At 36.6% G+C, this 27675-nt stretch overlaps 1 protein-coding gene across 3 annotated transcripts in view; it reads left to right on the forward strand.

Annotated features, from left to right (window-relative positions):
* ADAM23 (ADAM metallopeptidase domain 23) overlaps window positions 1–27675 on the forward strand; it is a 167284-nt gene that overhangs the window by 87759 nt on the left and 51850 nt on the right. For all 3 annotated transcript variants that reach the window (XM_032354551.1, XM_032354550.1, XM_032354549.1), the window contains exons 5-10: window positions 9081–9163; window positions 10205–10268; window positions 14462–14534; window positions 18474–18550; window positions 20347–20412; window positions 27401–27472. In XM_032354551.1, the coding sequence (XP_032210442.1) occupies window positions 9081–9163; window positions 10205–10268; window positions 14462–14534; window positions 18474–18550; window positions 20347–20412; window positions 27401–27472 (435 nt within the window). The remainder of the gene's footprint in view (window positions 1–9080; window positions 9164–10204; window positions 10269–14461; window positions 14535–18473; window positions 18551–20346; window positions 20413–27400; window positions 27473–27675) is intronic.

Consider the following 27675-nt stretch of genomic DNA (forward strand, 5'->3'; position numbering starts at 1 on the left):
TTGCTCAAGCCCACCATGCATTGTCATAGAAAGCTAATTGGGTACTTGATTTCCTTCCATGGAGATTAACTATCCTCTTAACTGAGTGTCAGTAAGGAACCAGTGGGTTTAGATGCAAATAAGATTATTTGCATGTAAGGAAGACAGTGAACTCTGCCTGTCAGAATGAAAATCCTTAGGATGGCTACATTCAGAGAGTCTGATTTGTAGGACGTCCACAGAGTGCCACTGAGCCTAAGCAGGGTCCACGGAACAAATACCACGGGCACAGGAGAGCAAACAGGGACACAAAATATAATGGGAAACGTTGTTTTTCCTATGTTGCTAATGAGTATGGGCACAGAAGTGGGCCTTTCATGTGTGGGTTTGCTGGGCTGTGTGGCACAGAGAACTAGGATTTTTCAGGGGGATAGCTTCTTGCCAAATATTTATGGGTGGCCTTCATGGTAAATACTGCCCAGGGGGTTATGGGATTTCTCAGGATTTATAACTGTCCAGTTAACAGTGGGCACATTTGTAATTCGGTGCGTGTTTTAAACCTTGGAACTGTATGTCACAGGTTAAGAACTTCAGATATTGTCCTTACTCTTCTATCGGTTCTTGCCTCAGGCTAGGTCTTGGGGGTTGTTGAAGCTGCCTAACAGTGAATGCTGTGGAAAATGAGCAGAAATGCGAAATCAGGCCTGGGAACGGTGCTTTCTGGCATTTGCACAAACCAAAGCTTCAGTCCGCCGCGCCAGTGCCCTGAGCACTGCAGAGGCTGAATCATGAGTCTCGAGGAGGGACGATGCCATGAGAATTTGACAGACTCAGCAAAGGAGTCACCTTTGCGGGCTTCAGTAACCTGAGTCAAACTTCTCACTAACAAATTCAGTCAGGTTTTTTTTTTTTTTTTTTTTTTTTTAGAAGCAGAATAGCTAATTGGCCTCCAGAGGTCATTTGAGGTCCCAGAAGGAAGCCTTATAAATAAGGCCCATCAAAACTCCTATCAGTTACAACTAGAATTTAAAACAAAAGGTATTTCAGCTGTGGCAAAGGAAGTGTTTATTGTAGTTTGTTCTTGTGTTCATTGTTTTTCCCTTATTTATGCCTCATTTTCTCCAAACAGGTCATAGACCCAAACTTACTGCTTCATATATAATGAATTCATGGTAGCAGTCTTTTTATATGCGTCTGTATTTATATATACGCCCCTCAAAACCAAGATGACATGGTGCACATTATGTTGAAGCAGAAATTTTTTAACCTAGTAACATTATGAGCATTTTAAAATGTCTTAAATAATCTGCTAAGCTTTTATTTCTAAAAATGCATAATAGCCTTTCCTATTCATTTGCTATAATTTATTTTAAAATCCCATAGTAATAGACATTAGATTGCTTCTAGTTTTTTACTATACAAATAATTTGTAAGGAAAGGCCTTCCTGATACATTTTTAAAAAAAGATTTAATTAATCAATTAATTAATTTGAGAACAAGGGGGTGGGGGGCGCTGGGGAGGGGCAGAAGGAGAAGGAGAGAGAATCCGAAGCAGACTTCACAGAGTTGATGTGGGATTCGATTTCATGACCCTGAGATCGTGGCCTGAGCCGAAACCAAAAGTGGGACACCCAACCGCCTGAGCCGCCTGGGTGCCCCTCCTGATGCATTTTGAACACATCTTTAATAATTGCTTAAGGATCAATTCTGAGAATGGGATTTTTCTGAGTCAAAGAATTGGTACTTTAAAGGGTTTGATACATATTGGTAGTTTTTCTTTCTGAAAGTTTGTTTAGATCCACACTCTTCCTACCATTACACACATATTTTGTAAAACCTTTTTTTTGAACTTCAGATTGCCTTCCACGTTAGCAAAATCTTTGTACAGAGTACCAGTGAAGGAAATTAACGTGTAAGGATGCTTAGGCTAATTAAACCTGTTCAACCCAGTGTGCAGCCTATCCTCCAGAGATTTCACACTGCTTAGACAAAAGTACGTGCACACACACTGTGTTATTCATTAGAGAGGAAAAGAATTATTCCGGGCCTATTTGGCTTTAACGTTAAGTGCAGATATTTAAAGTATCCCGAGAGTTAGTTTCAAACAGAATGATGAGTCCACACTTTGAAGAAGCTTGTCAAAGTTTTCCCTCTTTACCACCACCAAGCCCCTATCTGGTTCCCAAGTCTTCCCAAGAGAGGCCAGTGTCTTAGGCTTTTATTTTTATTGGCTGAAAGTGGGTTAGAAGGACTTCTTTCCTTGTGAAGCAAAGATAGGAACTGGAGAGGTCAATGAATTAAGTAATCAATATAGGACAGGGGCCAGGTATCAGTGAATGAGTGTGGAAGGACTTTTGTTCTGCATTCTGCAGAGCAGTTGCTTTTGTTAGCGTTCCAACATGGTGCTCTGCACACAGCATGCAATGAAACAACTTTGGTGACTTGTTGATTGACTTTGTTGATGAACCTATTAAAAATGAGTTAATTTTTGGTATTTTAGTTCTTGTATAAATGACCTAGGTATCAATAGGACAGTGTAAAAATCCTTTTCAACTTAAATCATTTCTATTAAGTTCCTTTGAGATGAACCAATAACTTGGACTGCTTCCTAGTACTTTGGTTTCAGTTCTGCTTATGAAAAGAAGTCTCAGCTGGCCATCGGGGGAAACTGAACGGATAGATGCTATGCTCCCATCCCCACTTCCCTCTACTTTATTCCTCTTTATCATTATTGGGCAGGGAACATGCCCGTTCTCAGCTCTGTTTTCTCACTTTGGCTTCTTCCTGTCCCCTTGCTCACTTTCTCTCGGGAAGGAAGAGCCACTTACCTGATGGGAAGGAGTTGGGTATGTTTGTGTTGTTGTTCTTATACTCTTCTCTTATGAGATCCACCTCCTACAGGAAGAGCTCGTTCTCTGTACTCTTCTGTAATCTAAGTTGCACGGGGGCAGCCTGGTGTGTGTGTGTTGTTGGGGGTGGTTCTTGTTCCATGTTGTCTGTCCTCGGGTGGGTCAGTGTAGCCAACGCAGGGTGCGGCATTAGCAGGCCTGCAGGATTCTCAGCTGATCGTCTCCTTTGGTATAGTACTAGCAGAAATGAAGGTGAAGCTTTAATCTGTTTCAGTCCTGGGTCACTCTCTCATTTGGTTTTAAACTTGTGTGGCCACCTCCTCACATGCTCCAGGATGCCTGTTAATCTGAACAACGGACAACAGTAAGTGCTAGTGAGGATGTGGAGAACTAGGACCCTCACAGACTTCTGGTAGGAAATGTAAAATGGCGGAACTGCTTCGAAAACGCTTTGGCAGTTCCTCAAAAAGTTAAGCATACAGTTACCTTATGACCCAGGTGTTCTACTCCTGGGCAGGTATCCAACATATGTTTAAGCAAAAACTTGTACATAGATGTTCATAGCAGCATTATTTGTAATTATTCAAAAAAGTGGAAACAATCCAAATGGCCATCAATTGATGTATAAAAAGATGTGATATATCCACACAAGGGAATATTATTCAGTCATAACAAGTAAGGAAGTACATGATACAACATGGATAAACCTTGTAAACATTATGCTAAGTCAGAGAAGCCAGTCACAAAGAACCATATATTGTATGATTCCATTTGTTGAAAATGTCCAGAATAGACAAATCCATGAAGACCAAAAGCAGGGTACGGTTTCCAGGGCTGGGGGTGAGGAGGAGTGGGAAATGACTGCTCATGGGTGCAGAATTTCCTTTTGAGGTGATGAAAGTATTCCGGAATTAGTGGTGATGGTAGCACACCTCTGTGAGTGGACTAAAAACCACTGCATTGGACTTTTGACAAGGGTGAATTTTATGGCTTGTCACTTATATCCTAAAGGAAAAATAAACCCACAGGTGGGTTTATTTACCCATCTTCTCAACAAACATGAATCCTTTGCTCCTTTCAGATTGGTCTTGTTACTCAGGCTCATGAATAAGTCATTCGTATTCATTAAACAGATAACTGATTCAGCTTACTGTGATCTAGTCCCTGTTCGAGGTACTGGGTGTACATCAGTGAACCAAGCAGAAAAAAATAACCTACCTTTATTCTTTGCTTTTTCACTGTAATCACATCACTCTCTTAGAAGTTTCTGTACTTTTTTTTTTTTTTTTTTTTTAAATCGAATCATCACCATGGCTCAGTTGAAGCTCACTCCTTCCGTGAAGTGTTCTTGGCAGGGTTGCTATTGGAGGAAATGGGCCTCTGTGGGTATGACTCCTGGCTGGGAAATTAAAAAAAAAAAAAATCAAGAGAGCAGACAACACTGGTTCCTCACAAAGCTATTTTAATTTTGAATAGGATAATTTTGTATGAACTATTAAAAATTTATATAGTATTGGTACAGCTAAACTGTTCTAACACTTGAACGTTCATTTTTTTCCTATTAAGTCTAATGAAGGTAAATAATTAAACTGGTATTGGGGGTCTCAAATTCCCTGATTGTCTGATATATTTTTTTTCATTTCCTTATGCTGCAGTATTCAAATTCAGGTATATGTGTCTGGTTAAAGGGATCTTTTTCTCTTTTGCTATCAGCCTTCTGATGTAGTAAATAGATTAATAGAACCAGATGATTGAAAAGTTTGAATTTAAAGATATGCATGTAGAATAATCATTTGAATATAGTGTTCTATTTTATTATTACATTCAGAAGTTGTAATATCAAAATATATATACACATTTATGAGCTAAGGCCTGTGTATTTTCTTTTCAAATGTTTATCCAGATGTTCAGGAATTTATGAGACTTTTTTTTTTTTAATGATTTATCTATTTATTTGAGAGAGAGAGCTAGAGTGGGGAAGGGGTAGAGGCAGAGAGAGTCTTAAGAAGATGCCATGCTGAACATGGAGCCCACTGCAGAGCTCGATCTCACAACTCTGAGATCATGACCCTGAGATCGTGACCTGAGCGGAAACAAGAGTTGGATGCTTAACCATCTGTGCTACTCAGCGCCCCAGGAGTTTATGGGGGTTCTTAAATGATGAATACAATAAGGACTGGCTGGTTGAACTTCACTGAAGAGCAGATGAGATAATTAAACAGACACAAAGGTGGGGCAGTTTTAAAATAAATCAAACTGAAACAGTAGTTTCTGTTTTCCAACAGGTTGTATTGAAATTGAGTAGAAAGAATCAAACTGTTTCTGTCAATCGATCAGTGATACCAGGGAACCAAATCTGTTTTCCTCTTTAGGTCGTTGGCACTGGACGCAGACAGGGGTATTCCCAAGCCGCTTCTGATCAGGAAGTGTTTGCAAAGATGCACATTCAGTCAGGGTTCCGTCATTTGCAGGGGTGGCCTAGTGGTTTTCAGTAGGATTCTGAGCTCCGCAACCTCGTGGAACAGGGTTACCATTATTTGAACATCATCTGGCTTGTGGAGAGTTCGGATATGGGGAAGTGGTAGGATTACGAGGTAGATTACCAGGATTTTTAAGTTCCTGTAACTAGCCAAAAACTTCTGCTTATTGGATGCTCCATTCTGTTGCATTTTAAGTAACTCACTGAGAGTAATGAATCCAAAAACACTGATGCCTGTGTGGACACGCATCGACGCGTGTCATGTGCTGAATGAGCCCCTTTTGTTCTTCTGCCTGCCACTTGCCTGGTCACAGATCTGTGATGCACTCCTTGATTGCGAACTGGCTGGCCAGGGCTCCTGAACTGTCTGTGGCCTTCCCTGTTGGGGAAAGAAACTCTAACTGGGGAGACTGAAAATGTGTCATTCAGTTTGGCTTTTTGCTGTCCTTATCAGAGCCTTTTTGCACTTTGTCACTGTTTCCTTCTCTGTACATGGAGGTAGTAGTTACTATGAGATAGTGACTGAGTGTTGCAGATGGTTAGATCCTTAGGTGGAAGGCACCCCCAGAGCGGACTCTCCTAGCATATCCATAGCTTAGGTTGTTTTTTTTCCCATTCCTTTTTTTTTTTAACATCTTAATTTTATTTTTTTCATGTCCCAAGATTCATTGTTTATAAACCATACCCAGTGCTCCATGCAATACGTGCCCTCCTTGATACCCACCACCAGGCTCACCCAGCCCCCCACCACCCTCCCCTCCATAACCATTTTTGACTAGGATTTTTTGAATACGAAATACTTTGAGAGTTTATTTTGTGGTAATATTTATAAAATGCAGCATACATCTGGAGAATTCCAAATAGTATTTTTCTGGTCATGCTTTCTTAAAAACTTGTTATAAATTTAGTAATAAGAAACTCAGAAAATCCTCTAATACTACAAGATACTAAAACTAAATTAGAGCCTGCTGAATTTCTCAGAGTGCTTAATTATAACCACATAATCCAGATAGTCAAGCTTTGTTATGATAATAGATTAGGGATTGCATGTTACCTCAAGTCTTATTTAAGGTTCAGAAAATACAGTGGTTTACCTTCAAATATGCAGAAAATTGAAATGGTTTCTTTAGATAATATCCTACCTTAATTAAAACAACTAATGATGACATTTATACTGAGAGGCCATCAATCTTCAATTTCTAATGTGAATTAAAATAAAATCTAAGAAAGGACCTGGAAGTATTTTCTGGGAAAAAATATTTTTAGGAAAATATACCTTTTTTTTTTTAAGAAAGGTAAAGTAAATATGACCTTGTTTGCTATGCACTAATAATAATCACCTGACTTAAAAGAACTTCTTGGTGTGATACAAAGTGCTAAATAACCAGTTTGATGGAATTTACAGTTACCTATGGCTGTTTTTAGAATCATGTGAAGAGTCTGGAATTTAATTGCGGAATATTGACCTGGATTTGCAAATCGCTGAGATGTGTGATACCATTTGTCCTTATAAGTTCCAGAGTTAATATGCAAATAAAACTTCTCATGTTGCATACAAGTCAATATTTTTGTAAAGGATTGCCTTTTGAGAATCAAGCCCCATACAAAAGCAAACTTTCACAAAATACTAACAAAGTTATAATACCAAATTTAGACTGCCACCACTGAAAATGTGTATTATTATACTTTCTAAGAGGGAAAAAACTGAATTGGTTGGGGAGTGGTCTTTGATATATGGGTAGATGTCCTTATCACTGTAAATAACCTCTGAGGCTATTTTAATACACTACAATGAACAGCAATCAAAATGACCGTAAACCATCAATGAAAAGTGATCAGTATATTCTATTTCAGAAAACAAATAAGAAGCTTCTGGTTAAACAGTGTAGATTCGATGATTATATTTATCTCTATTCCTTCCCAATAACCTAGTCAAATACCAAAGAATAGAAAAAGGATATAAACCCACAAGGACAAAGACAGAAGAAAAGACTACAGATGAGAGGTAGTCATACAATTTTAGGAGAGAGAAAGCAAAAGGATGAGGAGTAACTGTCAAGTTTGAGCTTTTCCTGTTCTGCTAAGTGCCGTTAGGGGAAACCCAAGAAGCAAGCCAATTGAAGATTCAGGAATTGAAGGCACATGAAAACGAAGAGGTTGGTTGAAAGTCTACATGGAGGGCTTTTACATCCCTGATGCATTTCATACCCCATATAGCCCGGCAGCCATCCCTTTTGTAGTAGAAGAGCTCTGTTTATAGACAAAAATGGAAAGGAGGGGATTTTCAGAGAAATAAGTTTCCTAGCAATGACCTGTGTACATTTTCTTAATCAAAAGCTTTGTCGAGTGGCCAGCCCAGTGAATAAGCCAAGACGCACATTAATGCATGTCTTGAAATTTCATGAAAATGGAGATGAATAAAAGTTTTCCTAAAAGAGAAGAATTATATTTTATAGGCAATAACTAGCATCAGAATAGCTGCCATTTCTCAGCAGCAGCATTAGAAGCTGTGCACAATGGTGTTGAAATGCTGAGAGAAAATAATTTCTAATCTAGAATTTTCGATCCACCAAATGGTCGATCTAGTGTGAAGATAGAAAAAGAAATTTTTCCAGTCAATAAAAAAAAAAAAAAAGAAAAAGAAATTTTTATATATACAAGTTTTCACCAAATTATATTCCATGGTGACTTTTCCAAGAAAGTACCGCAAGATGTGTACCTTCACAAAAGGGGAGAGATCATGAGATCATGTAGGGAAAAGATGTGGGGTGTAGGATTATGTATGGAAGGGAGCAGAAGAGTTCCCAGGATGACCCTAAACAGAACTCCTGGCTGGTGGCTCTGTGTCAGGCCCCGTGGGAGGCTGAAGGGGGACAAGAGGACTGTCTCCTGGAATAAAATAGACGTGATAAATTACCTGATATGTTTAACCAGGATGTAGCAGTATAGATATTCCATCCAGAAATACATAGGTGAACAGCAAAAGAAACAGATAAAAGAGCCACACAGGCACCCTTGTGTTTTTAAAATAGGACTTTCAGTTACTACTTGACTTTGAAAATTAAGTTCATGTAATACTTCTAAGAAATTTTTAAAAGGAATTTTAAAAGGTAGGGAAGCAAACCATAAGATTTTAGGTAGTTTTCTATTAAACAATTATTTTTTAAAAAAATTTAAAATTTTTTAACATTTTAAAAAAAATTTTAACATTTTATTAATGTGTGTGTGTGTGTGTGTGTGTGTGTGTGAAAGAGAGAGATAATGAGACAGAGCATGAGCTGGTGGGGAGAGAGGGAGAAGCAGGCTCCCCGCTGAGCAGGGAGCCCAAACCAGGACTCGATCCCAGGACCCCAGGATCATGACCTGAGCCAAAAGCAGATGTTTAGCCGCCTGAGCCACCCAGGGACCCCCATCAAACACAGTTATTAACAACGCTTCTGGGGTTTCTCCTCAGTTTGATAGAAGACCTTATTCCATAGCAATATCTGGTAAGTGTCTACTCCCTTACATGTTTAAGAAAGGTATGTAGGTGGTACCAGTTACATTGGTGGCTTATTCTTGTTAATAGCCTTTTCTCCTTTATTAAATTTAATAACACAGTGTCATTGTAGAAAAGTTGAAAAATGGCCTCGTGCCCTTTGAGACGTCCTGCCAACCAGGAGGAGTTTGTAAGACCATCTTTGCAATTCTTTTTGGCTTCTAGGAGCATCGGTAATAGTGAATGAGGACACAGAGAGCATTGTTTATCAGCAAAACCTTCTTCTGTGTTGTAGGGTGGAGAGCACTGTTACTACCACGGCAGCATCAGAGGAGTCAAGGACTCGAGGGCTGCTCTGTCGACCTGCAATGGACTTCAGTACGTGCGAGTCTCCCGTGGGAGCGTGGACTTGCTTTCGGCCATGCGCTGTTCCCATCTTTTCTTCCCCAGACGTTTGTTGTGGGGACTCTGCTGTGCCAGTCGCACCTTAGGGACTAGATATGGAGTCATGAACAAGGAGGGCATAGTCTCTGCTGTCTTAACATTTACAGTCTGCAAGAGACTCAGGGATTAAACAAATGATTGCAGAGATTAATATTGAATTACCTTTTTGGTAGGAACTGTGAAGGGGAGTGTCAGGGACTTATGGGGGTGACCAAATCTCGTCTAGGGAGATTTCCCAAAGATGCACACCCGAGAATGTCGCAGACAGGTGGTATGGGCCATGGGAGGTTGGGAGGGTCAAAGAAAGGAGCTTATATATTGGCATCAAGGCAGGCTCTAGAAAAACCTCTCTAAGCACCTTTGAGACCCAAATGGTAACCCTCGATGTAAAGACCTGGTTGTGGCCATGTGATGCAAAAGGATCTTGAAAATCTTATCTTCCTATATCTCTCAAAATTATATGCAACACAGAGTCATACTGCTTAATGGAAATTCAGAGGTGGAAGCCACAAATATGCTTGTTTGCCTTTGCAGAATAAGATGGTTTGAGATGATGGTAATGTGCAAAGAAACCATTTTCATATAGGTGGTACTGGATTTGTGTAGCAAGAAATTTGTACTAGTTGGGGAGTGTCTTGGAATTATAACGGGACACATTGGAACTGCATAAATAGTCCTTTCCAAGTTCATCTTCTAACGTTTCCATTTTGTTTCAAAAATTAATGATAACATTTATAATTTATATGCTCATGGTATACCCTTTAACACCTTTTGTAGCTTAGCTGTTGTCTAGGACAATGCTGAGACCACAATGGGATTCCACATAGGTAGATGAATTGGGATTTGGGCAGTATAAAGATAATTTGTTCAGGTATAGTGTTCATTTTTAAGGATGTAGTGGGAAGCTCATTTGCTGGTTCTTCCTCTTTGCCTTATTTTGTTAATTTTCTCCTCGTGCGGTTTCTTGTCTTGTAGTGGTATGTTTGAAGATGATACCTTTGTATATATGATAGAACCGCTGGAGCTGATTCACGATGAGGTAAGTCTGTGACCTCAGTTTCCTTATGGTGTTTCATTCTTTTAGCATCTTTGCCTTTGAGCCATAAGGAACATAATGTAGATGTCAGCGTACATTAGATGTACCTTATTTCAAATGTAGAATGACACTGTGAATTTTGAAGTTTAAATGGCACATCCCAGGTGTGTTGAGAAGCTGGTGCTTGTGTATTGAATTTAGAAATGTGCAGGCTATGACCTGCTGCATGGGGGAACATGAGCCACCTACACGGATGGGCTCGGCAGGTGGCTCTGTCAGCATCCAAGCTCCCACTTTGGGGAAGTGAAGCCCATGGTTCTTTTGATTGAACGTGCAGTTTCAGCACACTCGCACAGGGAAAGTGAAGTCACGGGATTTATTACATACAGATTCCAGAATCTGGGGGGGGATCCGTAAGCCAGAGGAAGGCAGTCCTCCATTCCAGGTCACGAGGGAGCAGGAGATAGAGAGCAGGTAGCAAGAACCTATTACTTGAAAGAGGGTTAGAGTGGAGGGCTCTAACATATAGTGGGCTTAATTCTAAGTGGTTTTTAAAACAAGATACCCTGGGAAAAGCAAAGAGGGAACTTAGAGCAGGAATCCTAAACTCAAGTTCTAAATCGAAATGTCCAGACCCTGGATGTGAGCAAGGTTATCATGCTGTAAAATGCCTGGGCAGCAGCTCAAAAAAAATACAAGTTGTTTTTCTCATCACACCAGACCACGCACCAGTAAGGAATGATAAGAGGCAAGAAATCTAGGTTTTTGGAAGTAAAGGCAGTTCTCTCCAGTCTACAGAGCAAAGAGGACATTGTGTTTTGTACCGACCCACTTCTTTCCCTTTAAACTAGCTTTTATGCTCATTTCTTCTTTAGATAATTATATGACTTATGCTTAACTTTTATGGGAATCTTCAGTGGGAAAATTTGTAGTTGAACTGCAATTACATTAGACAGCAATTAGTTTTTTTAGAGATAGAGAAAAAAAGTAATGTTTAGAATCGTGCAGAGGCCAGCAACCCAGATAAGAAACCGTAAGGGCATTATGCTAAATGAAGGAAGGCAGACAATGGAAGACAAATGCTGTATGATCTTGCCTATATGTGGAATCTAAAAGTACTGAACTCAGAGACAGAGAACAGATTAGTGATTACCAGAAGCCAATGGGGGGAATTCATGAAGGTGGTCAAAAGGTACAAACTTTCAGGTATAACATAAATAAATTCTGGGATGTAATGTACAACTTTATGACCATAGTATCTTTGTATATTTGAAAGTTGCTTAGACAGTAGATTTTTAAAAAATTAACATGTAACATATTATTTGTTTCAGGGGTACAGGTCTGTGATTCATTAGTCTTACACAATACACAGTGCTCACCCCAACACATACCCTTCCCAGTGTCCATCACCCAAGACAGTAGATCTTATAAGTCCTCATCACAAACAGAAAGAGTAATTGTGGTGTTATGGGTGTTAACTACACTTACATATTTTGCAATATATACATAGATCATTATATTTCACACCTTAAACTTATACAATATTACATGTTATTATATCCCAATAAAATTGCACAAAAAAGGAATCGTATACTCTACTACTGTTGCTCACTAATAGAATCGAAACAAATCTGAAATTTGATTTGTATTCGTTAGGTATTGTAATGAGGCTTACTGCATGCTGGGCACTATTTTAGGTGCTAGGGATAAAGTGGTGAATAAGACATAGAGCCTGACCTTTATGGAGCTTATAGTCTACAAAGGTAGATGGGAAAAAAACCAGGATGAGTAAGTAATTGCATACTGTTTGTTAGCTAGCATGCTAAGGAGAAAAAAAATGAAGCCAAGGAGGAAGAATTACAAGGAAGGGCAAAATGAGGTGGTACTTTTGAAGGAGGACTTTCAAGAAATTAGGGAGCTGGAAGAGCCTTCTAGGAGAAGAGAAAATGCAAAGGCCCTGAGGTAGGAGTGTGTGTTATAGGAACTTTGAGGAGTCCAGCTAGGTTGGATAGTAGTAGCTAAAGGGGAGAGTTGTAGGAGATGAAGGCTCTGAGAGGTATCAATAGGGAAGTCATATCAGTAAGAAGATCTGCTAATGGGAAAATAGTATTTTGACAGTGATTGAGTCAGAATATTGCAATCATTTGATGGGGTGCAGAAAACTTTTAAAGGATCTTTTATCTTTTTTCACTTATAGATAAATTTTGACCTGGGCATGAGCCATTTAGACTATTGATCGTCACAGTTGAACACACTTTTTTTTTTTTTTTTGCTGTGGCAATGTGTGTGTGTATGTACACACACACACGGTGTAAGTTTCAAATTTGAGACAGAGGTGTGATTAAATTTTAATGTTTAATGTTTGCTTAAACCTGTATCATTTTTCAACCAGTAAATGTGAAAATTACTGGATAACAAAGACAACCACCCCTAGATAAAGATATTTTGATTCAGTAAAATGTTTTTCCTCTATTTTAGTGATAGGTAAATAACTTGTATACAGCAAGATTATTTGACTCGGTCAGCAAACAATTGACTTTGATTTCTTGTGCTGATTATGCTAAAAAAGAAAAAAAAAAAAAGAACAAAACAAAACCCCCAAATAATGACTCCCTAAGACTCAGAGTTTTTAAATATGCAAAATATGTAACTATGTAAAATAAGATGTTTTTTTCAATGCATCCCCAATAGGGCAGTTTTGCAGGTTTGATGAATTAAGAAATGTATGTGACTGTGTTTAATAAACTGTTAAAGAAATTTATAAGTACAAACTGTTACTGTCATAGTATTTAAAGCATCAGTTTTACATTGTTATACCCATAATCATGTTCTTCAGGGGCTGACTGTTCCATGCCTACTCCCTTTTTTCTTGCTTTCCTCTTTGCTCCCTACCTTTTTGTTCATGTAACAATCTGTCTTCATCTTCACCATGGGGAGAGGAGAAGGTAACAGGGCTTGAAACTTTAGTAGCTTTTAAAATTGTATTTCTAATCCAGTTGGGAGTTTCATTGCTCTGAGTATCATTTTACCTGTTATCAGAATTAAGAATTTACTGAAGTTGAATTTAGATTTGTTGATGTTTAGTTTATTATTACTGGTTTTATTATGCTTTACAGCAAGTCAGGTAATATGGATGGAATATTTCTAATGAATTCATGTTATCTCTCAAGTAGTGAATAGCAAAACTCTTAATTATTTTGAGTTTCATATGTAATCTATTAAGAACACTTTTTTGATAACTAGTTTTCTGCTTATGAAACTAATACAGCATAGGAAATTTGGAAAAGCAAAATAAGCAAATACTTAACCACATTTTAAGTTTTCATGATCCCATCCTGGAGAGAGAACTTCTCTTCACCTTTCAATACACATTCTTCCAGTTTTTCAATGATATGTTCTTCTATATTTTTAAAATAAATTGAATCATTATTCTGTAATAGAATTTTAGCTCAATGGTGGATCTCTCTGAATCACAGTATTTTTATATGTAAAATAAAGATAAAATATGCATTATATAGAGTTCTTGTGAGGATTAAATCAGGTAATGTGTAGTACATTAATGGTGTCTGGCTCATACTATGCGCTCAGTAATGGAAGCTAATAGTAAATAATAATAATAATGGAAATAAGATGTTTCTAGAGGTATGGCTTCTAGGGCAAAGGATATGAATATTTTCAAGGTCATTGATAGACATTGCTAAATTTCTTTTTGAACTATGCTCCCAATTTATTCTTATCGCAGAGTATGAGAGTGCTTTTTACTTTGCAACCATAATTAACTATGGTTATCATAATTTTAAAACCTTTGCCAACTGGATGGCAAAAATTGGTATATCTTTTTTTTTTTAATTTGCCTTTTGAAGGAGTATTAAAGCATTCATCATTTTTTAATATGTTCATTGGCCGTTTGTGTTTCTTTCTTGTGAATTTTCTATTCATGGCTTTGAAGAAAGCTAAGGTTTCAGAGTAGCTAATAAAACTACGTTTTTATCTACACTGGAGCAATTGGATAGTGCTCTCTTTTTTAAAAAAAAAATTAAGGTTTCGATAAGACATACTAATCATTTTTGATAGCTAAAACATTAACATATAAATGTTCCCATTTTAAGAAGGATATTGGAGAAAGTTCTAACACTCTTCCGTAGAAGCTTGATCACATCTTGCTTTTTAATGGCCCACAACTGCTTTTGTTTCAGAAAAGCACCGGTCGACCACATATAATCCAAAAAACCTTGGCAGGACAATATTCTAAGCAAATGAAGAATCTCAGTAAGTTTGAATTAAGATGGCCATTTTATTTTATGTAGTAGGAGCCGGGACTTGGTGGAACTGTATGCACATGCAGGAGGTAAAAGTTCTCTGCAGGGAGCCACATGGGTGGGCAGTGGCGTGAACTGTGGCTGGTGTAGAATGAGGCCTGGAGAGTCCTTGCCGATGGAAAGACTGAAATATGAAACCCAGGAGTAAACTGTTAGGAACCAGACAGTGTGGCTAAATTTAATGGTGTTTTGCAATGAGGCTCATGCTTAAATTTCTCTGGCAGTTTCCTGCTTTTCAGACAATTTGTATTTTCTCATTCTTATGCTCTGATTCTGAGGCATCTTAAGCATGTTGATGTTGACAAAGCTTCTTTTGGATTATTGGAGTATGCGATATTGCTTCTGTACGTTAATGCCAGAAGTCTTAAAAATTCATTCAAAGTCTTATGCCATACATTATTTTTAACCCTAAAATCAATTAAGCATAGTGAATTTTAGATATTGAGGGTCAAGAGGTATTAGGTCAAATATGCATATTCTAATGACTCTTGAATGGCTCGTTACATTTTTGATGATGTTTGGAAGAAAATATTATTTGAATTACGGATTAGAATTTGTACATTACAGATAGGATTAGATATGTGACCATGAGAATGTGAAATGTTTAGTGATCGGAATACTTTTTTCACCTTAGTTTATTTTGATTTTGAGATAATATATGCTATCGATGTTGCTGTTTCTTCACATAATATTTTTATTTTATTTTATTTTATTTTATTTTATTTTATTTTATTTTATTTTATTGTTTGCATCATGATAAGTATATTCTTTAATCCCCATCACCTATTTTACCCATTCCCCCACCCTTTACCTCCCTTATAGTAGACATCAGTTTGTTCACCATAGTTCAGAGTTTCCTGGTTTGTCTCTTTTTCTCTCTTTTTCTTTTCCTTTGCTCATTTGCTTTGTTTCTTAAATTCCACAGAGGAGTCAGATCTTATGGTATCTGTTTTTCTCTAACTGACTTATTTTGCTTAGCATTATACTTTCTAGCTCCAATCTCTGTTCTTATAAATGACAAGAACTCATTCTTTTTTATGGCTGAGTAATATTCCTGTGTGTGTATGTGTATGTGTGTGTGTTTATGTGTGTGTGTGTGTGTGTGTGTACCACATCTTCTTTGTCCTTTCATCTGTTGATGGATATCTGGGCTCCTTCCATAGTGTGGTCATTGTCAGTAATGCTGCAATAATCATAGCGGTGTATGTATCCCTTTGAATTAGTGTTTTTGTGCTTTTTTGGTAAATACCCGTGGTGTGATTGCTGGATTTTAGGGTAGTTCTGTTTTTAACTTTTGAGGAATCTCCATAGTTTCCCACAGTGGCTGCACCAGTTTGCATTCCTGTCAATAGTGCAGGAGAGTTCCTGTTTCTCCACAGCCTCGCCAACTCTTGTGGTTTCTTGGGTTTTTTATTTTATCCATTCTGACAGTATGAGGTGATAGTTTTGATTTACATTTCCCTGATGATGAGTGATATTGATCATCTTTTCATGTGTCTCTTGGGCATCTGGATGTTTTCTTTGGAGAACTGTCTGTTCATATCTTTTATCCTTTTTAAAAAATTTATTTTTTTAGGGAGAGAAGGAGAGAGTGAGTGCATGCATGTACAACAGGGGAGGGGCACCTGTCCCTCTTCTGTCCATTTTTTAATTGGATTATTTGGTTTGGGGGTATTGACTTGTATCAGTTCTTTATATATTTTGGATACTAGCCCTTTATTGGATATGTCATTTGCAAATATGTTCCCCCATTCAGTAGGTTGCCTTTTAGTTTTGGTGATTTTTTTCCTTTCCTGGGCAAAAGCATTTTATTTTGAGAGAGTCCTAATAGTTTATTTTTGCTTTTGTTTCCCTTGTCTCAGGAGACAGATCTAGACATCACAGCTGATGTCAGAGAAATTACTGCCTGTGCTCTCTTAAGGATTTTTATGGTTTTTAGGCCTCACATTTAGGTCTTTTTTTTTTTTTTTTTTAAGATTATTTATTTATTTATTTGACAGAGAGAGATCACAAGTAGGCAGAGAGGCAGGCAGAGAGAGGAGAGGAGGAAGCAGGCTCCCTGCTGAGCAGAGAGCCCGATGCAGGACTCCATCCCAGGACCCTGAGATCATGACCTGAGCCGAAGGCAGCGGCTTAACCCACTGAGCCACCCAGGCGCCCTCACATTTAGGTCTTTAATCCATTTTGAGTTTATTTTTGTGTGTGGCAGAAGAAAGTGGTCCAGTTTCCTTCTTTTACATGGAGCGGTTGTTGAAGAGATTTTCTTTTTTCCATTTTATGTTCATTCCTCCTTTGTTGAAGATTAATTCATCGTATAATTGTGGGTTTATTTCTGGGTTTTCTATTCTGGTCTGTTGATCTGTGTGTGTGCTTTTATGCTAATACCATACTGTTTTAATTACTACCACTTTGTAATATAACTTGAAGTCTGGAATTATGATACCTCGAGTTTTGTTTTTCTTTTTCAGGATTTCTTTGGCTATTGGAGGTCTTTTGTGGTTCCACACAAATTTTAGGATTGGTTGTTTCTAGTTTTGTGGAAAATGCTTTGATATTTTGATAGGGATTGCTGTAAACCTGTAGATTACTTTGGGTAGTATAGATGTTTTAACAATATATGTTCTTCCAGTCCATGCGCATGGAATGTCTTTCTATTTTTTGGTATCATCTTGAATTTGTTCATCAGTGTTTCATAGTTTTCAGAGTACAGGTCTTTCACCCCTTTGGTTGAGTTTATTCCTAGATATTTCATTGTTTTCGGTGGAATTGTAAATGGGATTTATTTCTTAATTTCACTTTCTGCTGCTTCATTATTAGTGTGTAGGGAAACAATAGATTCCTGTACATTGATTGTGTGTCCTGCGACTTTACAGAATTCATTGATCAGTTCTGGTAGTTTTTTGTGAAGTGTTTCAGGTTTTCTATATGTAGTATCATGTCATCTGCAGATAGAGTTTTACTACTTCCTTACCAAGATAGATGCCTTTTATTTCTTTTTGTTTTCTGATTGCTGTGGCTAGGATTTCCAGCACTATGTTGAATAAAAGTGGTGAGAGTGGACATCCCTGTCCTGTTCCTGACCTTAAGAGAGAAGTTCTCAGTGTTTCCCTCTTGAGTGTAATGTTGGCTGTGGGTTTTTCACATAATGCTTTCATTATGTTGAGGTATGTTCCCTCTAATCCTACTTTGTTGAGGGCTTTTCTCATGAGTGGATGTTGTACTTTGTCTAATGCTTTTTCTGCCTCTATCCAAATGATCATATGGTTTTTATCCTTCCTTTTATTGATGTGATGTATCATGTTGCTTGTTTTGTGAATATTGAATGAACCACACTGGTGTCCTGGAAAGAAATCGCACTTGATTGTGGGTTTTTAAAATGAGTTTTTAAAATGAGTTTAAATGCATTTTTAAAATGTATTGTTGGATTCAGTTTGCTAGTATTTTGTTAGGGAGTTTTGCTTCTGTATTCATCAGGAATATTGATTTGTAGCTCTCTTGTGTGGTGTCTTTATTTGATTTTGGTATCAAGAGTGATACTGGCCTCATAGAATGAATATGGAAGTTTTGTAATTGTTTGAGAAGAATAGGTATTACCTCTTCTTTAAATGTTTGGTAAAATTCGCCTGTGAAGCCATCTGGTCCTGGGCTTTTATTTTGGGGGAGTTTTTTGATTTCTGATTAAATTTCAGTGCTGGTAATTGGTCTGTTCAAGCTTTCTCTTTTTTCCTGCCTTAGTTTTTTTTTTCATATATTTTAAATACACATATATATGTATTTAAATATATATATAAATATGTAAATACATATAATTTTCACTTATTTTAAAAACATAACTCCCATTGAACTGCAGTCAAGTATAAATTTCTGTATTCCCTTTTCCTTTACACAGGTATGGAAAGCAGTGGCCAGTGGCCCTTTCTGTCTGAATTGCAGTGGTTGAAAAGGAGAAGGAAGAGAGCCGTGAACGTGAGTGTGGCGTTGAACCACGGAGGGGGCCACTTCACACGATGAAATTGTTTGCCTGAAATCACATGGTATCTGAGCATATCTAAAACAGTTTATATTTGGACAACATCTTCTCACAAACCAAAACGACAAACCAAACTCTTCCTGTGGTTTGAGTCTTACAGGCATATTGCATTTTAGTCAGCTTTTTCTATTTGATATAAACTGGTTACAGTGTCCTGTGAACCCTGATGTCATATAAGGAATGTATTGTTTTAGCTTCATTTTCAAAGCATTTTCTTATGAAAATTACAGTGCATTTTTTTTTCTGTTAAAAGTACAGCAGACTTTTTCATATGGCTTATATAACATTGTTTGAAACATTTTTGTTCAGCCAGAAGGGTAAGGGGAAGTGTTAGGTTTTGAAATGTTGGCTAATGATGCTTGCTTGCAGTTCTTTCAGACTGAAAGCTCTGTTTTACCAAAATTTGAAGCTGGATATGTTTTCCTGAGGATCTATTTGACCATTAGTGTCATGACAGTTACTAAATAAGAATCGTGTAATTATATAATCAGCGACTGTAGTATAGCTCCCATGTATTGATAAATGTATAGGAGCTTTATAACTGGAATTATGTTCCTCGTCTTTTTCATAATAGATTAGAAAGCTGTAATGATGGGGACTGTTTCGTAATTACATAGTGAATGCTATGTAACCGAGAATTAATTCTACCGCATATAGATTACATGGTAATTTACTAGATAACTTAATGAGTAATTATACTGAAAATTGCACATTTTAGATAATGTTTTGCTGCATGTATTTTTTTGTGAAAAAATTAGACCACCAGTCGTCAGAAACTTAGTTACAGGTTAAATTATCCTCTCTTTATGCTTATGGATACAAATTTTGTTTTTTTACCTAGAGATCTTTTTTTTTCTTAGTCTTAAAGATGTGGTTGGTAATAATAAGTTTTATATAGAGTACTGACCATTTCACTACATTCCACCCCTATCAAATATAAACTGATCGGTGACCTTGTGCGTAAAGAAATAGAGTCATTGTTGGTTTTTCAACTGTGAAAAAAGAATTAAAATGCTTAGTACTTGCTCTTAAAATTACTAAGGATTAATCAAAATTTAGAAGCATTTAGAAAATAGTAATTGTCAATGTTTGCTCCTTTGAGAAGTCGTGTGGTTAAGATTTAGTACGTTATTAAAATTTCACTCTAGTGAGTTAATGCTTCTTTTGACTATATTGATAGTTATTCCACATGTACTGTGCCATTCTTATTAAATGAGTTTTAAGTAGATTTCCTTTGAAGTTTTAAGTAGGCAGGAATCGTTTTTATCACATTTTAATGCCAAAGAAGTTGAGATTTATTTATTTTAGCAGAATTATACTGTACACTTTTCTCTAGAGTATTTTTATATATGAAAATCATATAAAAATAACATGACCTGGGGGTGCCTGGCTGTCTCAGTTGGCAGAGGGTGCAACTCTTGATCTTGGAGTCGTGAGTTCGAGCCCCATGTTGGGAATAAAGATTACTTTAAAAAAAAAAACAAAACTTAAAAAAAATAGGCTTTTATCTTGATGAGTATTTTAATGATAATTAAATACAATTCTTCTCTGAATACTTGAACATTTATCCACATTTTATAGTCACTGTTTTTGATTTTGCTGACCAAACTTTTTCCAGGGTGTTTATAAAGCAGGCAACAAAGAGTTCTTTTGAAATTCAAAGTCAGTCCACAAGTTCATAGCATCATAGATACATCCACCACCATTCTGACCATATTTTTATTTTTCACAGCCATCTCGTGGTGTGTTTGAAGAAATGAAATATTTGGAACTTATGATTGTTAATGATCACAAAACGGTAAGAATATGAAGAATCAGTGAGGGGCGCGTGGGTGGCTCGGTTGGCTGGGTGACTGCCCTTGGCTCAGGTCATGATCTGGAAGTACCAGGATGGAGTCTCACACTGGGCTCCCTGCGAGCAGAGGTCTGCTTCTCCCTCTAACCCTTCCCCTTCTCATGCTCTCTCTTACAAAGAAATACAAAAATCTTTAAAAAAAAAAAAACAAACAAACCAGTGAGTTTTAGACCTAGAAGCTTGCTTAAGAAAGAGTACATTTCACTTTATATTGAATCATTATTTGTTTCTTATTAAGGCCAATATATTTAGATGCTTTATTTCTTTGGAACTATTGAATGCCTTGATTTATTTCATGTGTTTGGAAACACTGGGCTTTATAGAATTTTCACAACTCAAATAAACAGATGAATATTTAGTGGTTATAATGAATGGATTTAACTATTTGTTTGACATCTTTTACGTACCTTCGTTTAAAATTCTTATGCTGTACTTTTCTTTATCTGTGTATTTGGTCACTACTTTCTAACTTTATTCCATGTCTTTGTTCTGAGAACATTTTTTTCTTACAAATTATTATGACTTGTGGCAGATGTAATTATAGGAAGTAAAGATGTATAATAAAAGCATGTCCAAAGAGACAGTCTTTGATGACTTATCTCCTTTAAATTTTGGAAAGATGAGTAATATTGTGTTACTTAATGTCAAAGTAAACTGTGATTTAATATGTCATCTCAATAACATTTAAGAGACATGAAAAATAATTACTGCCTCCATTGGCTGTTCTTGAAAATTGAGTAGAAAGTTTCTTTTTTTAAAGGTTTCATTTATTTATTTGAGAGAGAAAAAGCAAGCATGAGCCAGGGAGAGGGGGCAGAAAGAGAGGGAGAAGTGAGCCCAGGGATCATGACCAGAGTTGAAGGCAGATGCTTAAGTGACTGAGCCACTCAGGTGCCCTGAGCAGAAACCTTCTTACCCGTGTTTTAGTTAATTGTGTCCCTTGTAAAACAGGTTGACTGAAGCCTAGAGCTTTCTAAAGAGTCTTGTCCAATAGGATGTTTGCTAGTATAACCAACACTTGGGGTGTGATTAAATGTTTAACACCTAGCTCTGTGGGGAAAACAGCCTTGGTTTATAATGTTTGCTGATAGCTGTAGTGTAAATACTACCATCATGGCTGATTTCAAGCTACTAGAGTAAGGTCACTAAATGAGGAGGTGGGAGAAGTTGCATCCATTTGGCTCTTGTGAACTTTTGGGAGCTGACTCCATCACCCCATTGCTGAGCCTTCCAGACTGTGTAGGCTTGTTATACTTCTTGTAACTGTATAATTTAATGTAAGAAATTATATAAACTAAGAGTGTAGCTGTTTTTATGAAAACTGAGTTGTATTTCTGGAAAGATGAGAATATTTTAAGAAATATTTAAAGTCAGCTATGGGTTAAAAACTTGTAAAAGATTGCCATAAGAATTCACATTGCTTTGCATATATCCTGAAGTCCTTGTTTTACTTTAAGGAGACAAAATTAGTTTAGTAAGTGATAGGGTAAAATGACAGTATGCAATTCTAATTAGTAGACACTACTCAAGAAAAGGCCTTGGAACCATAAATTTAAAAAATATGACTTAATTTATTTTTAAACTTGTACTTGACTCTCTACATTAGCAGACATTTTCTATTACTTCCTAAGTACTGGTTTAGTTATGCTGAATATTATTAAGTGGAATACCTGTTAATTATATATGCAGATTTATTTTATTTACCAGTAGCTTTTAAATATATTGCTTGATATATGTTAGCAGAAGGAGAGGAGAGGTCCTCTCTGGTCAGAAGGAAAACCAAATATATAGACAACCATTTTAGATAATAAAGGCTAAACTAAGAGTTTCAGAAGGACATTAATTTGCTTGAAACCCCAAGAAAATTTTTCATCTGAACTATTTTTGTTGATTGGGACATTGAGATTTCTTGTAGGTACTTCTCAGTCCTTAGTGTTGTGGCATGTTGTAAAACTATGACATTAGACACATCCCCTTTTTCTAATATCCATTATGCAAATACTTTTTAAAGTCATGGAAGGAATAATTATGATTCATGCAATGCCTTTAAATTCACAAAGTACATTCACAAAAAGCTGGGAATGAATAGAACACTTCTCCAACCCATGACTTGTATCTCCGCATCTCCTGTTCCACCATACTCTGGTAGGAAGGTACATAAAGCTATCAGTCAGATTAGGTATCAGTAACTGTATAAATTGGAAACATCAATTTTTTATAAATATATATACTTTGGATTTATTTTTTAATCCTTTTAAATGGAAGTATTTAAATAATCTTGTCATTATCTTATGAATATAAAATAGCACCTTCCCATTATAATATCATTTTCATATGTGGAAATTTTCTGCACATTATACCATATATTCTGTGATAAAGGTACCTTCTTTATACTACCAGATTTGTTCACGATAAACCTTGGTAATTGTTTTATTATTATTGTTATTAAAATTGAGTGAGAACTAGTCATGATATGTTATCTGTCTTTGAAACTAGAAGAAAAGAACTGTAATTTTCACTGATAAACTTGGAAGAAATACATAGTGAGAAATGAAATAAAAAGTTTTAATTTTGAGTAGTAATAGTACCTAAAGTAGAAAGAAATTACCTAAGGTGATTTCTACTATTTAAATAAATATTATATCTTGAGTAACAAGACAACATATTCCTTTTGCTTTGAGGCCAGGATGCATCCAACTCCCACATAAGTATGTCGTTTTATAAGGATTTTTTCTTTTGAGACGCGAGAAAAAAAGTTTTTTTAAGGTGTGCTTTATATGAAATGAAGAAAATGAAGGTTGTTTTTGAATTTGATTACCACAAAGAAGTAGTAAATCAGAACATGGATTGGAGTCCTGAAGTTCACATTTTTAAAGTAAAACTGAACTAGAATAATTAACATCTGTTTTTTTAATACCTGTAGATTTACTGTTGGGTTTTAGAGTGATCATCCTTGAAATGACTCATTATACACTCTTTGTGCTAAATGAGGCAGCACAGTTGTTTTGATAACTGTCACCCTCAGATGGAAAATCAAGCACTAGTTTTATTTTATTTTTTTTCAAAAAACAAATTTCTTTAAGGGTTGTAATTGTTCGGGAAGGCAAAGTAAAATTTGGCACTTTAAATGTAAATTATTTTCAGTGATCACAAATTGCAAAAGTAAGTTTTATCATAAATGGAGATTGCACATCTTTCTTTGTATGCAAAATTATTTCTTATTCATGCAGGAAATAGAAACATTTTGCCTACATTCACATTCAAGCTAATCTCTTTAATTCAGAGTAACCTAATATTGGCTTCCTGAAAAAATACAGACACCTTATTTTGAACAAGCATCATGTTATCAGTGGCTTTCAATTAGGAAAGGAAAATCCCTCAATTTTGTAGAAAGCATCTTGGTAGTTGGCTGGTGGAACCCAATTTGTGAGCCAATTATAGCCTTGATAAGGGTCTGCAAATATTTCTTTGAGTCACTTGAACTAAATATAAATATGAAAAGCCTTATTCTAATAGAAAATTGGTTGAAATATCTTAAAGTGCATGAAAAAAGTTTTGCTTACATTTTGCTGTATCCATACATATAAGTCCAAGTGCAAGTATGTTATAGCTCAAATATTTTTCAATTTAAGCCTCAATTTAAACCCTATTTAAAAAACCACTATCCTTTATGGGCACATTAACAAATTATGAGTTCTCATCAAGAACCATGATTTCTTGGGAATATACATCAACTATTTTATCAGAATTGTTAACTGAAAAAGTTGATCTCCTATCTCAACCCAAAGTAGGCATTGAATTCCAGCTGTGTGACCTTGGATAAGTTCCTTGTCTTCTCTGAACTTCACTGTCCACCTTTCTAACATGGTCTAATAACACCCACCTCAAAGAGTTGTGAGGAGAAATATTTGCTGTAGGAGAAACACCTATAGATCCTGCTAAATCCTAGCTGCTCAGTTAAGTGGAAGTTCAAGTGAACAAATCTTGTGAGTATCCTGGGTGTCGTCTTTTGTGCTGTCTCAGCAGCACAGTTGATTACGCTCTCCTGTGTGAAATATTTTCGGCTTCTGTTTACACAACAGCTCTTCTTCCTCACTGGCCCTTCATTCTTAGGCTTTTGCATCTGGCCTCTAGATTAGGGGAGTGCTCATAGCTTGGTTTTGGGCTCTCTTTTCTCTCTATAACTCGTGCCAATGTGAACACTTCCAGTTTCAACCTTTAAGTAATATCATGACATTAGCGGTACCTGCATGGCTCAGTCAGTTAAGTGTCCAACTCTTGGTTTGGTCTCCGGTCATGATCTCAGGGTCGTGAGATAGAGCCCCACATTGGGAGCATGGAGTATGCTGGGGATTCTCTCTCTCTCCCTTGGCCTCTGCCCCTCTGCCCTCAAAATAAATAAATAAATAAATAAATAAATAAATAAAATCTTTAAAAATATGTCATGACTTTAAATTCATCACTCTCTACTTTATGCCTCTAGCCTCCTGAATCCATACTTAGGTAACCAACTGTCTACTTGCTTGCTAGGTTCAGTATTGAACAGGCATCTCTAACATTTCTAAATCAGCACTCTTGATTCCTTAGTCCTAAGCTTCTGTTTGCCTAGTCTTTCTTATTATTTTAAATGACACCTCTACTCCCCCAGCTATTCAAGTTCAAGGCCTAGGAGTCATCTTTAATTCTTCTCTTTCCTATTTTTCACATCCTATAACATCAGCATGTCCTGTGAACCCACTCACTTCTCTCTGCAGCTGTCCAACCTTCATAATCTTTTACCTGGACTCTTGCTTCCATGCTTGACCTTTCTCACTCACTTACCCCACAGCGGAGGGAGCTTTCTATAAAGGAAATCAGAGGCATGGAGATTACAAATATGAAATAAGTGAAAAACATCACAACAGCAAAAAGGACTTCATTTTATTAATTTTTAACTTGCATGTCCTATTTTCCCATGATCATTATTCTACAAAAAGAAGTCTCCAAAATGGACAAATTAATGTTCCGAAGCACAGTAAAGTTAATTGTCATTAGATATATAATACCACAACCTTAGAATAGGGGTCAGTTAATATTTTTCCTTTCTTTTTGTAATGTGTGCTTCTTAATGTTTTTATATTATTTTCATCACCCCAAAGGGACTTAATGTTGAGGCTTTTGCTTTTACTTTAAAAAATATCTTTGAAATTTTTTAGCATGTGGAATTTGCTGGACAACTTAAAATGCTTAGCTCTTTATAGCAACTTCTTTGTGCAAGGTTTGAAAACCCTGTTAAAGTGCCCGAAGATACTTAGATCAATATGATGTTTTTGGCCCAGTTAAATGCACAGATTGATGTTTACTATAAAAGAACACATGGAGACAGTTTGGATCAGATTATGATGCATGGAGACAGCAGTAACATCAAGTTTGAGTTCATTCTGAGTCCAAGTCCATTCAGGCCTTGATAATAGAACACTGTAGACTAGGTGGCTTGTGAATGACAGAAGTTTATTTCTCACCACTCTAGGGGCTGAGAAGCCCAAGATCATGGTACCAGCAGGTGGCGAGGACCTGCTTCCTGATTCATAGGCAGTACCTTGCTCTGTGCCCACTCCCTCTGCTACAAGGAGCAAGGGAGCTCCCTGGAGTTTCCTTTGAGGCACTCATCCCCGTCATTAGAATTCCACCTTATGATCAAAGTATCTCCCAAAGGTGCCACCTCTTAATACCATCATTTCAGGAGTTAGGATTTCAACATATGAATTGGGGGGGATATACACATTCACATTATAGTAAATGTTATAAATGAAAAATGGTGATAAATTAGTGAATACTACCAATAACAGTACTGATTTATTGCATATCTGTTATGGGTTGTCAGTGTATAAAGTATCATAAAAAATAAATACCAGGTACGTAAGCATGAAGACATATAATATTTGTTTTAAAAACCTACTACCAGGGGTAGAGAGAGAATGAAATGAAGGGAGCCTGACAAATTTATAGTGTGAAAGTGGGCAGAGGAGGAAAAAAAAGGATTTCTTGGATTTCCAGTGTAGAACTGTTTTTAATCTTTATGAAAGATGTGTTATTTTAGAGATTATGATTAAAGACAGATTTTAAAGATTTATGGTGCAAATCTGATTCAGTAGTTTTGAGTATGTTTTCTTTTTTCCTCAGTAGAGGGCGTGATCCCCCTATGGTTTTCAATCAGTTTTCAAATCAGTTTCCGATTGTCCTCTCAAAGACATACTGTTCAGTATTCTTTGCTAAAACCGTAGCCCTCCAGATGTTGTTATGGAATTATTTTATTGATTTATTTTTATTTATTTTCTTAAATAATCATAAATAACCATAAGCAGTCTTAAAGTATCCATGCACTTCATTTTTACTTTGGTCCCTCCTTTGTTCTGACTTGGAACAGTTGAAAGGCAAAGGCTCTGTTTGGCCTCCTTGGAGGAGACATTCTTCTGAAAGAATATATGAATGTGTATAAGAAATGCAATCTATATCATTACTAGTATCTAAAGTGTTGTCTAAGATATTTTCGTGATCTGTGTCTGGTCTTGAGTTTAAAGGGAGAAGCGTGTCTACTTGGGACTAAATTTCTTAGCTAAGCCCCTTGTAAACTGTGAAGGTTGTTTCAGTGAACACAAGAAGATTGCATTTGTAGACATTAAGACTGAGTGAACAACTCATTTCTCAGGTGTAAAGTTTCTCACACAGATTTCTACAGATTCTCTCCATACTTGGAACTGGTACAGGTGTTTTAGATGGAGTATTGCTGCCTAATAAACACCACCATATCCAATATGGTGGACTTAGAATTGTCTATTTTTAATCCCCATATGCACTATTGCTTTCTTTGAAATGTCTGCTTTTACTGATATGTGAAACTTACCATTAAATAATGATTTGGCAGTGACTGGTTTATCCTTTCCCCCCCCAGTATAAGAAGTATCGTTCTTCTCATGCACACACCAATAACTTTGCAAAGTCCGTGGTCAACCTTGTGGATTCTGTAAGTATCCCAGTTTGCTTGAATGTACTTTTCCAAGATGGGATGGTTTATATTTCTTTGTTTACTTTTTACTTTAGTTCTTTCTTGGGCAAAAGTAAAAACACCATCCTTAAGCTCATCTGGCTAAGAAATTATAGAGTGTTCTGCTTCACGAAAAATAGTATTAACAGAGTTTTGGGGATGGTTGCGTCATTCTTGGTATC

The sequence above is a fragment of the Mustela erminea genome, chromosome 8 (genome assembly GCF_009829155.1).
Source record: "Mustela erminea isolate mMusErm1 chromosome 8, mMusErm1.Pri, whole genome shotgun sequence".
NCBI lineage: Eukaryota > Metazoa > Chordata > Mammalia > Carnivora > Mustelidae > Mustela > Mustela erminea.